Consider the following 12,842-nt stretch of genomic DNA (forward strand, 5'->3'; position numbering starts at 1 on the left):
ACATATTGAAGTATGTGGAATAGATTTCATAGAACCATTTCCGAACTCGATGGGAAGCTTATATTCTGGTGGCAGTGGATTATATGAACAAGTAGGTTGAAGCGCAAACACTCCTTACTAATGACGCCCACTCAGTTATCTGCTTCCTTAAATACATTTTATTCCCTAAGTTCAGAGTCCCTAGAATGATCATCAGCGATGAAGACACTCATTTTGTTAATAAGGCACTACAGGTTTGTCTTCAACAGTATGGTGTTCGCCAGTATCTAACTACTCCCTATCATCCCCAAGTGAGCGTCCAAATAGAGATTTCAAATATAAAAATTAAACATATCCTCTAGACCACAGTTAACAAAAGTCGTAAGAGTGGGTCTGAGAAATTGGACGATGGATTGTGGCCATACAAAACAGCCTTTAAGACGCCTCACATAATCCACCATCACTATCAAACACCGCTCGCAAATCATCTTATATATATCACTCACCTACCATCTCTACTGATCCGCTCATCTGCGCATTCACAACACCCATCACCCGCAAGCCGTCACTCCGCCCACAATTACTACCGTTCATCTTTATTACTTTATTTACTTTCCTATCTTTTACATCTTTCGGCTTGCTCGCCAGCGAGCCACCTTAATGCTTTTCCAAATCAGCCAAACTCATTAAGTATTTATTAGTTTAATTTCATAACTTGAAACCCCCGTGTTCGACCTGAAAACTTACTAGTCAAAGAGTATATAATCAATTATGATATAGCATTTTTAGGGTCTATAACAACGTTATTTTCATAAATTCTATATCTGATCATTTGCCATAAGCCAAGATCCAATGCAATTTTAATTCATAAAAAAAATCCCTATTATTGCCCAAAATAACCTGATCACCATTATTTTAAGATTGAAAAAAATATATATTACTGCAAAATTTGATCAAGATGCAACACAATGTCATGCCGTCTCAAGATCTGCCTCAGATGATTGTATAATAAATCATCTTCTCAGATAAACTTCCAAAAAGTATAATTAATATAAAAAAAGTAAAAATGAGATAACGCCTCTGTCAATTCTATATAAAATAAATTTTGTAACTGAAAAAAAAAAAAAAAAAAAAAAGCCAGTTGTTGTCGAAGAATTGATCAATCTCCAACACAATGTCATGCGGCCAAAGATATGCATCGATTGTATGATAAGTAATATTTTCAGATAAAATTTCAATATGTAAAATTTATATAAAACACCACAATGAAGTAGCACATTCATCAATTCTTTATAAAATAAATTAAGTAATTAAAAAAAAAGAACGTATTGTTGTCGAAGAATTTCGTCAAGTTGCGACATAATGTCATGTGGCAGAAGATATGTCTCACATGACTGTATGATAAATAATATTCCTAGATAAAAAATTTCAAGAAGTACAATTTATGTAAAAATAACAATGAGGTAGCACACCCGTCAATTCTATATAAAATAAATTTAATAATTGAAAAAATTATTGTTGCCAAAGAATTTGACCAAACTGCAACACAATCTCATGTGGTCGAAGATACGTATCATTCGTCAATAACTGCAAAATAAATAATAGTTTCTCAAAATATTTTTTGAATAGGTTAAATTTATATAGAAATTGTGTCTGATATGTACCAAAATATATTAGATTTGAAAAATAAACTTGTTGCCGAGGAATTTGATCAAGCTTTTAACACCTTATTTGTACGTACCGTAGGTTGGTTTTTTCTTTTTGAATTATTTTTTAATCCACTTTTGGTTCTTTCACCCTTATGAATTTTTGCTTTGTTTTTTTTATCTCTTTCACATGGATATCGCCTTCTTTGTTTCAATTTAATTTATTATCCTCGCAAAGCAATTCCTCACAATTAATTTTATTATTTTGTAACTATTCATTCACCTCTCGTATATTTTTCTTTTACTTTGAAGCTCTTATAACTAGTTTGCTGAAAAAGATACTCAAATTCTTGTATTGGATGCTTAACTCCTTTTTAGAGTCATCATTACCTTATTCAGTGAAAACCATTCCATTATGCGAACTTCCAACTCTTGCACCCTCTATCCATTTTTTCATTGTATATCGATCGAAAATCCTTAAAACATTATTGGTTGTAAGAACTTTAAATCCATATGAGCATAATATTCCGGAAAACTCAAATTTCTTACAACTACAACAAACAATATCATCAGACGAGTTGTTTGTAATAACATTACCTCTTAATCTTCCAAGATAACTAACTTGATATTTGTACCAATGTAATGTATGTTACTTACAATTTCAACACAATCAAAAGTTTTGCATAACTCATCTTGAAAAATCTTAAATGCTTATAAGGTATATAAGCCTGCAACATACTTAACAGTGGAATTGACATAGATGGAACAAGTGTGCTGTTTTTTTCTTTGAAATCATCATTCAATTGCTTTTCTTTAATTTTGAACAATTGCTTCAATCAATCATTTTCTCACAAATCATATTTGAGCAAAATTTTATTCCATTCTTCCAAAAAATTATCTTCTTTCTAAAAATTGTATATACATCTCCCAAAGTCAAGTGTAAAACTTTTATGTTTAGAAAAAATAGAACTAAAATATATTACAATATTTTGATAAATGTTGTCAAATACACAACCTGAAAAATTGAACAAAAATGAAATAAATTAATTCATTCCAATATACTTATCCTTTCCAAAATAAAACACAAAAGTAATGCACCATTTTTTTTTATATGTGTAAAATACATACATGTGATTAGTCTCACACCATGTCGAAGCGAATGCATTCGCTATAGTATGATCTTGATTGGTCACAATCGTAGTAGGTTTTCTTTCATACAATGTGTCAGAAAAAGTCTCAACTAACCACTCAAAAGATGAAATAGTCTCATCATATAAAAGTGCTGAGCCAAAAAAGAATTATCTGATTATAATGATAAACACCAACAAATAAGACCAAATGACGATTTTTCCTATTATTTCTACATGTAGTATTGAAATTAACTACATCACCAAAATCAACATAATCAGTTTTCATCATGCTATCAACTCAAAAATATATTTGTAATCAATCCATCTTTGTTTTCTTGAATTGAATAAGAAAATTATGGGTCTTTACTTTGCATCTCTCGCAAATATTCTAGCGCTCTTTCGGTATCCCTAACCTCCATATTTTTTATTCTTTTGGATCGTAAGTAATTTTATATCTTAGTCGATGAATTCTAAGTTATCTTAGTTATATGCTTCCTTAACCATAAGATTATGTGAGATTTTTAGAGCAAGTTTCTCTCATTCGTTCATATCAATTTGGGCAGTATAAACATTGTCTATCCTCCTATGAAACCTAAATAAATCTTTCATTCGAATACTGGTCAAATGATAAGTATGTTCATATATAAACATGGATACTTGATATTTCACATTATCCTTCAAATTAATTTTCATCAGTCTTACACTTAAATTTTGTTATAGTTGGTGAATTTTTTATATAAATATTTTTTTATCTTCTTCCTTTTAAGTATTACAAGAAAATAATTCATCTTTATACTTTGATTTTTATGAAAATTTTGTTGTTTTATGCCACAATCTATTTTTACGTAGCAAAGTTGGGAAAAAAAATGGTACAATAAAAAAGAAAGAATAGAAGATGACTACATATCACACATCTTTTTATTTGGATAAAAGGATAAAAAATAAATAGTGACAGATATCCCCACACAATCTTCCATAACATTAAATGAGTACATTAGTTAAACAAATTTGATAGGTGATTCAATTGCCCTCTTGGTGCATTAAAGGTGTGTTGTGTGGGGATAGAATTTTAAATTCACTATTCATCCTATTTTTTTTATTCAAAAATATGAAATCAAACACTTATTTTTTATTTTTATATTATACTAAAAATTAATTTTACTTTCAAACAACACATCAACACTTATTTATATCACATCATATAACTATTCAAATTCAAATTTTTTACTATTCAAATCTCAACTAAAAATCCAAATCCCAAACAAACTCACCCTTAACATTATTTGTCCGCACTCCAATTTCAACCATCTTTTTACCTTGCATTTGCTTACATGAATCTATGATAATCAATACGTTCATAAGGTATTTGCATTGAGGTGGACATGACATGAATATTTGTAAATATATAGGTATTTAATTTTCAAATAGAACAAAATACCCACAACTTTGAATTTTATTCGAATGGAAAATATTTACAGTAACTGTAAATAATTCAAATCAAATCGAACCAAAATCAAAATAGAATATAATAATTACTAAAATAAAATTAAAAAAACAATAATATAAATATATTTACTTCTATTCAATTAATAAAGAAAAATATCAAAAATTGCAACCGAACCGAATCGAATAAATATCAAATATAACTTATATGTTTTAAGAGAGGTTTTTTCAAGATAGTTAGCCACCTCAACTTTCTCGTCGGGCCTGGTTTGCAGAATATTAGGTTCGGTCGGGGGTTTACCGAGTGCGCACTTTCGGGTAGCGGTTGCGGGTTTCCACGTCATCCAAAAAAAAATCACAATAACAAATTCATAAGACTTTTATGAGCAATGGACAGGCTTTTGCAACTTTTTAAGATCAATATTCACTTCGTATTATCTTGTACCATTTAATCAGTGTTTGCCTAAACACTTTTTATAAATCACTGTACCAATAAATTCAATTTTCTTTTTTTTTTTTAAAAAAAATATGATATCAAATATTTATTTATTTTTATAAAATATTAAATTAAAATTTTAATTTTATATTCCTCTGTCTTGGTCAAGATGACCCATTTACTTAAGGACACAATATTTTAGGTAGTGTAGATTAATAAATTATTAATAATAAGTTATGATATTATTTTTTATATAAGTAATGTTTTTAGTATTTTAAATATTTTTAGCATTATATATCATTAAAATATATACAATATGGATCTCATTTTTTTAGAGAATAAAATTTTATATAATACAAAAAATAAAAAAAATTATATATTTATTTATAATTAATTTAAAACTAATTTTATTAAAAATAAAGAGTTTTAAATATAGATAAAAATATTTATTTATTAAAAATAGAGATAAAAATAAAAAATTTTTAAGTAAGTTATATGTAAAATATTTAGAAATTTAATTAATTAATTTATATTTGTTATCTGTCGGTGACTGAAGGAGTATTATTTTTAAATTTGATAAAACTCTAAAACCTCAAAAAAGTTTTCAAAAACTTCGATTTTATTTCTTATATTGGCTTGGTCAATATATATACATATACTATACTAGGCGTTCGTAGTGTGCTAAGCCGCACAAATTTGAATTTATATATAAGAGAATTTTATGTTTTTATTATAATTTTTTGAGACAATAAACAATTAATCAAAATATTTTTTACATAAAAAAATATATATTTGAATTTTTAGGATAAAATATACCATAAACTATATATATAAAAGAATAATTGAACAAATTATTAAAAAGAAAGAAATTGTTTCATCATAAAAAATATTTTTTTTTTTAAATAAAATGGTGATTAACTTACGATATGTTTGACCCGATATTTTTTTATTGTTTTCTTTTAATTAAAATCATAATTCACATTTCTTGCATATATATATATAAATAAATATGTGATATATGTATTACAAATTGTCCCAGTCGGTTTTAAAGAAAATACCATTTTAAAATTAAATTTAAAAAGTTACTACTAAAAATCAAGAGTTTGTTTATTTTGTGAAATTGTTAGAAGAGATATATATTTTATTTTTTTATGTATGATACAGAAATAATTGCATAGATAATATAAAAATAATAAATGTGTGTAATATATTAATATTGTAAAAATATATGTTGATTTGTTTTCACAAAGGACATAGCTTAACATATGTTATAGGATCACCAATATATATTTATACATATTTCAGTATATATATAATACAACATATATTATGTTGTAACACAATATGAGTTGAGAATTGAGATATGTATAAACATATATTGACACTTCTAGAGCATATGTTGATTCGATCATATTAGCACCACGCTGACTTGCCGAATTAGTACAAAATCTAAGCCTTTCACAAAACAAACAAATTATAAGAGTTAAAAAAAAGTAAAAATTTTAAAATTAATATCAATATAAATCATATATAATTAGTTTTCCTTATAACACGAATAATTTAAATATTAATAAATATATTTATAGAAAAATTAATTTAAACATAAACTCCAAGAAAAGTAAATACAAATATTTTCTATATTTTATATATACTAATATACAAAGAAATATAAATAAATGTTATGGATCAATTTTAAAAAATATATAAAAAAATTATTAGTATAATTGTATTTCAAAATATATTAATATTCTTTATATAAAATTTAATCTAAATATCTTTTATTTTACTCTATTAATTATCTATAGTTTAAAAAAATATCATGCACTCATTGAAAGCAAAATAAACAAAAATGAACAATAAAAAATGCATTAACTATTTTTATTTTGTATTATCTAACCGGTCAAAAAATATAAATTTTTTTCATGAAATTTATTTTTTTAAAACAAAAGATCCTATAATTATTCTGTCCTAATATAAAAGTAAATTTCAATAAAAATAAATTTAATTGTGTTATGTAAAATAAATATAATATCGTTATATAATAGAATTAATAAATTTAATATTGTTGTATAATAGAATTAATAAATTTAATTAATATAGTAGAATAAATAGTTATATTTATTATGTTTTCAGGGTAAGAGATAGGAATGAAAATAAAAATTTAAAGGGAAGGGTATTCATGTAATTTTAAGTAGGCACTTTTTGTTAATATATATACATACACGTAGTATTGATATTGATATTGATATTGATATTGTTATTGATATATATATAATATATGTATATGTCTGTTTTGTATGAAGAATCTGTTGAACTTTGAAGCAACTCGTCAATAATTGTTGGTACCAAGAAAAAGGGGTCGTCTACAGGGACGGACGATCAGTTCACCGCAATCTTCTGAAACTAGGGGAAGGGAAGATGGTGGGCGCCCACGTGTCGATGGAGGTAGCGAAGACGGTCTTGGAGGTGGCTGACGTCGCCTGGACCGCCATAGAACGATGCCATCGCCACGAGAACACCATCAAGGAAAACGGAGGACACGATGATTCCGAAACCCTAAAATCGGAAAACCAACGTCTTCGCCAATTGCTCGAGAAAAACCTCAACTTCCTCCAAGAGATCTCGGCCTCGCCTCACTTGCTGGAAAATTGCCCATCCGATGTATGTATCGATGTCATTCTCTTTATTTTTTCCCTTCTCAGAGCTCAATTTCGGTGGAATTTGTAGATGAATTTGGTTTCAATTGCAGCTTCATGATCGTCTCATGGATGCAGTTACTTCCGAAAGCTTCCTGAATAAACTCGAAACCCTCCATCAAAAACCTACTTGCACCTTCCCGTTCGATGCGCCCTCAGGTTATTCAATCACCATTATCGAGTTTCATCTCATGCTTAGTGATATTAATTTAGCTTCTAGGTCTAATGATATTCTTTGTTTGTGAACTGAACCTGCCCTATTTTAACTTCTGCTTTGATTGTATTCTGCATCTATAATTTGGGCTCTGTGTTTTCCATTCAAGGTGATTTGTGTGTGAACTCTAAAACTTTCCAATGTTCATAAGCTATGGACTTATTACAATTTACAATTAGTTGTCTTTCTGAGGCTTTGAGATTAAATGGTAATATTGTTGGTTTGCTATTTGTTCATGGTAAATTTTATACCAAATTCAGGTGGGGATATGGAGAATGCAGAAATCTTGATTAAGGTTGATCATGAGGACCCGAGTTGGTGGGTGTGGGTATCCAACGATATGGTCTCTAAAAATATTGAAGAGAAGAGTGAGATTGACAATGAAAACTACGTGATAGTAAGTGAGGAGCATGTGGTGGATGGAGTTGCTACCTTCATGGCGAGATGCATTTTGGCAAATCCGAAAGCTCTGGTATGTAAATGAATGGCGATGTTATCACTTTTTGCTTGTAAATGATTCATAGCATATTTTGTTTCCTGACAATATTCTTGTTTCTGTTTCCTGGCAATGCAGAGTTTAAGTCCTCCTGAGCTACAAAAAGGTAGAAATTGTATTTGGTTGATTGCTTGTCCCTCGATTTTACTTTCATATTGTTTTCAGTGAAATTTTAATGTGGGCTGTTAAAATTGCAATCGTGGTAGATACATGAAGGCAAAATTAACTATAGACCTTATTTTTATACCTGCATTCTTGGGAGATCTACTTCTGCTTTTATTCACAATTAATGAAATTTATTTGCTTTCAGCCTTGACTAAAGCTCTTGGAGGCATGAATAAAGTAGGGAAAATGATGAGCATTTGGCATGCCGGGAAGATGTTCTATACTCTGTCCATATGGGGACTTGCTCTGGCCAGGTATGTGAATCTGAGGACTGAATGTTGTTGTAGTAAGTTTGGTATGACACTGGGCAGCTCTCAATCCGGAGTATCATGTTGTTGTTACTTAGATTTCATACTTGGAAGTGATTATTGGCTGTGATTTTTGTAAACACTGGGAGCTTAATAAGAGTTTCAACCTTGCAGTTTGTGCCAAGGTCGTGCTGTATTGAAGCTCGCCATGCTCGGTGTCCATCATACAAGCAAAGCTGCTTTGATGATTCTCTGAAGATGTGGTTTGTTCTCATGTATATATTTTCATTCATTTCGAAAAGACACATGATAACATTGTTTATTTGGCTAAATGTCGAATGTACATAAATGCATGCCAATTGTACAAAGGGTACTTCTACAACGCTGACTGTTGAATGAAATATCAAATTGCACAATCTTTCTCGTATTTTTTCATCTGTTAACCTCACCCGCATTAAATTCGAAGGAAAAAGTAGTAGCATATGAATAAGATTCCAAGGTATTCAAATCCCAGGGTTATAGCTCTCCGTTTCCTTGATAGTTCGACATTATTGTGTCTAATTGAGTGGGAGAAGAATTGGTATAAGAATGTCTTTTAAAAACAGGGCAATCGTCAGACTGTGAGCCATCTCCCTGATCCGATTGATGGCTTATCCTTGTGAGAGTATTTGCCTGACTTCGATTGCCAAATCAAAGACATGCTTGTCTTCACATCCTGGAGACCAAAAATGCCACAAGATTTTCAGGTAAATGGAGAAATTGCACCCTGGAGATTGAGGTATGTGGTAATGATAAATGTCGTTATTACCTATTTGTTTGAGGGCATTTTCCAATTTGAAGAGGTATTCCATGTTTGGTCCTGAAGGGCCATTTGCCTCATCTATTTGGCTGCATGATGGAAATCATTCGACAATGAATCAGGCAAAGGTTCTTACAACAGATGCGTGGAAAAAAGAGCACATAGGCGGCAATTTCTTGGAGGAGGGCAGGTCCCAAATACTTCACAATAAGCTTCTTGTCTGCGGATCCTATGTATCTGAAACATCAAGACAGAGAGATAAAGATAGCGAGCGACGCAAGGAATGAACAACTGTCCTATAATAAGTACTTACACCAAGACATTAGAGACAGCAGGTGTGTAGAACCAGGGTCCTGAAAGTATGTAAGAAATTTTGAATGAAAAATGTGCGGAAATCCAGTCAGAGAAGGACCAACAGAGAGACAAAATGCTTACAGTGAAGAAGTCAGACATAAAACCTTCTTGTCATACTGCTTCTCCTTTACTTCAAGGTGCTACACAAGAATTACATTGCAGGGAAAAGATTTATTCTTCTGTGTTGGAAGAAGTAAACCAAAGCAGATAATGAAGTACCTCTGGAGCAGTTTGTTGATCTTCCTTGCTGGTTATTTTGTAAGCAATACACAAGACATGGAAGGAAATACATACAGTAATATAATTCACAAGTGGGCCATTTAGCCAGATATGAGGAAATGCATCACAACTAATAATCAGAATGAAATATTTATGAATTAATTGCAGCAGGAAGATGAAAGAAAAAATTAACATTTGATTGAATAGAGATGGAAAAGAGGCAGCAGGCAGTAGTAGCTGTCAGGCACATCAAAGATGTATATATATATATATATATGTCGAGGACTGGTATATGACCATGTGTACAGATGTCTACATGTTATATTATTTTTACCCTGTGCGAATTGTGCTATTTTGTACATAACTATCTGAAAACTTGTTTCCTTGAGTGCAGTTGTTATGGCCAATCAACAAGTTTTTTTCTTTGCTCTCTGTTTTTATGGTGCAAATAGACACTTTTTTCATTTACTTACTAGATTAAAATATATCAATATGGATATTATTTTATAAATTGTAAATTTTATTTATACAAAACTCTTTACAATAATCAAATACTATGAATCTGAAAGAAAATTCCCAAAAAAATAGATAGCAGGACGAGGGATGTTGTGCACGCAAAACAAAAAAAATTGAGGTTTGAAATGAGTGACAAGAATTTTGGCACGTCTTTTAGATTGTCTTAGAAGAGACTGAAATGAATGAACGGGTGTGTTATTAAACCAAATAGCCTAGAATGACCGACAAGAGGATCGGTAAGAGGATGTCGGACAACATATGCCAATCAAACTGAAGAAATAAAACAGATTTTATTTTGAACCTAATTTATTTTGGGCTTTTGGGGTAATAAATTAAAGAATTGAATTAAAATTACGAATAAAATTGAGTTTGGAGCATTTTGGGCCCAAGTAGAGTAAAATAAATAATAAAAACCAAGTCTTTTCTCCCTTGGAGGTTTTCTTCTTCAAACTCAATTTTTCTCAGATAATGGGATTAATAAGCCCCTTCTATCGATACTTTTCAAAATTATTTTCAAATGGATTTGCCCTAAAGTGTTAGGTTTTGATAATTTCTTCTAGAAAGTTGATTATAACGTCCACTATAGCTTATGTGAAGATTATTTTTGTATTCTAAGCTTACAATCATAGAATATATGGAATTGATTTGAAATCCTAGTTTTACCCTAACCTAGTTATAGTTTTTTTGGGAAAAGATTTATAATTATGTTTAAATACTATAATTTTTGGAGTTAGAACATATTATTCGAATATTTATTTGACGAAATAAAGTGAGATTATAATGAACTTGTTGGATTTTAATATCCTAATTTTTAATTGGTTAAATGTTGGCAATTGAAATGTTTTGAGTTTAAAGCTCTCCTTTTGAAATTTGCCTAATAACATGTTGAGTATTGGGTCAAATTAGTGATTAAAACTACCCGTCGAGTCCGAGTAACTCGTCGATTATTTGGATAATAAGGCATAGACTTCCACCTCTGTGTCTTGCAAACACGTGAGGGTATACTGGTATTTTAGAATAACTAGCTAACTTCGAACTAGAACCCGAATGGGCTAGGCCGAGGGATCGAGATGATGGTTCCCTTTTTGGGTGATTCCGAGGTACCCGTCATTCATAATGAAAAAGTCTTTGAACCGTCTTCCGTGATAGAGGGATGAATTACGTACAATCCCTTCTTGGTATGTTATATTGGAGACTAGAGGATTGTGAACCATTTGGCTCCTCTTGCAAACTAATAAATAAATTGACTTACGTGTACATTTGGACTTAAAACCCTTATGTACCTATTGTGGAGCTTTTCTTGGGGGTTGTGACCCTATGTTTGTAATGTGTAATTATGTGACATGTCATACGAAGTAATAAGGTTGGAAAACCGGGTTGAGCCGGCCCTAATTAAGGATTAGGGAAGTTTTTTTCGTGATGTGTTCATCACAATTACTTGAGAATAAAAGCGAGATATAAGAGAGACGCTAAAAGACTTATGTGTGTGAGTTGTCCTTATGTGATATCTGACATCTTATTCAAATTATATTCTTCAAATGATTTTGTGGCATTTACCTTGATTTATGACTTATACGGTATTAATTTATCTTCGATAATTGCACTTACTCAACCGTTATGTTGACTCTTTTTCTACAACCTCTTTGTAGGTGATGGTGCTTCTGTTATACCTAAATGATGCATCCACGTCATATGATCCATCGGGAGGGACTATACTATTTTATCTTCTAGAATGCTTTTGAAATTCATCAATTATGTTTAAGGACTAATGCCTTTTTAACAATTTCCAACTTATGCTTTTTACTCGAACTTTACTCATTTAATTGATAAATCGGTGCACTTTAATTTTAAATCATTATTTAGTTGTTTGTATTAATTATTTTAGCCTTAGCGCCACAACGTAGGAGTCATTGGTTGATGAACAAGTCTTCTGGTATGGCGTGGCGGTGACACTCTAGTTTGAGCAGGCCGGCGTGTTATACAGTTATCCAAAACTATACACTTCCTTATCTCTGCATAACAACCGATTTATTAAGATAACCAAATTGGTGATACCTACTTATACGCAACAAATATTTGATTATTAGTTTGTAAATATTGGAAATCCCTTTTCTTAGCTGTATCAAATTGTCGTCCACACATATTGTCAACCAATTGTACCAATCCAGAAGCAGAGGATGTCACCTTTTCAGTTTCAGTATGAGCATGTGATAATTCCTTGTACTTGTTCACAAAACGCACCATCCCAAAAAGTTCTCATTCCCGAACAAAGTGCAACACATTTGATATAGTATGCTTTGACCTCTTCTCCGCTTAGAAACAATTCCGAAGCATTTTCATAGACTCAATCTCAGGTAGAGCTCTTAACGATCCGAGCCGAGCCGAGCCGAATCAAATTTTAAGTGTTCATTAACGTTCGCGAACAAGACTCGTGTTTGTTCATTAAGCTTTCGAGCTCCGCTCGTTAAGAATTTTTGTTGTTTGAGCTCGTGTTCGTGTTC

At 30.7% G+C, this 12,842-nt stretch overlaps 2 protein-coding genes across 5 annotated transcripts; one reads left to right on the plus strand and one right to left on the minus strand.

The window, feature by feature from the left end:
* Positions 1 to 6,924: 6,924 nt before the first annotated feature.
* LOC127256505 (uncharacterized) lies at positions 6,925 to 10,213 on the plus strand. 4 transcript variants are annotated; one of them, XR_007839869.1, is made up of 8 exons: positions 6,925 to 7,295; positions 7,384 to 7,489; positions 7,805 to 8,016; positions 8,119 to 8,146; positions 8,351 to 8,459; positions 8,628 to 8,728; positions 9,059 to 9,231; positions 9,375 to 10,211. XR_007839869.1 is itself a non-coding variant. In XM_051282549.1 (7 exons), exons 1-6 carry the CDS (start codon positions 7,053 to 7,055, stop codon positions 8,707 to 8,709), a joined length of 780 nt encoding a protein of 259 aa, XP_051138506.1. In that variant the 5' UTR covers positions 6,925 to 7,052; the 3' UTR covers positions 8,710 to 8,728; positions 9,059 to 10,213. The 4 variants fall into 4 exon arrangements, 3 of the variants coding, with proteins under 3 accessions (XP_051138506.1, XP_051138507.1, XP_051138505.1); XM_051282549.1 differs by having other exon boundaries at positions 9,059 to 10,213; XM_051282550.1 differs by having other exon boundaries at positions 8,628 to 8,716; positions 9,059 to 10,213.
* LOC127256073 (gamma-glutamylcyclotransferase 2-3-like) lies at positions 9,104 to 12,585 on the minus strand. The gene is made up of 5 exons (XM_051281904.1): positions 12,502 to 12,585; positions 9,688 to 9,746; positions 9,454 to 9,489; positions 9,262 to 9,341; positions 9,104 to 9,168 (listed from the first exon to the last, which is right to left on the minus strand). The coding sequence occupies exons 1-5, from the start codon at positions 12,583 to 12,585 to the stop codon at positions 9,104 to 9,106; spliced, it is 324 nt and encodes a 107-aa protein (XP_051137861.1).
* Positions 12,586 to 12,842: the final 257 nt, after the last annotated feature.

The sequence above is a fragment of the Andrographis paniculata genome, unplaced genomic scaffold, assembly GCF_009805555.1.
Source record: "Andrographis paniculata isolate CXL003 unplaced genomic scaffold, ASM980555v1 Contig55END, whole genome shotgun sequence".
In the NCBI taxonomy this organism is placed as follows: Eukaryota; Viridiplantae; Streptophyta; class Magnoliopsida; order Lamiales; family Acanthaceae; genus Andrographis; species Andrographis paniculata.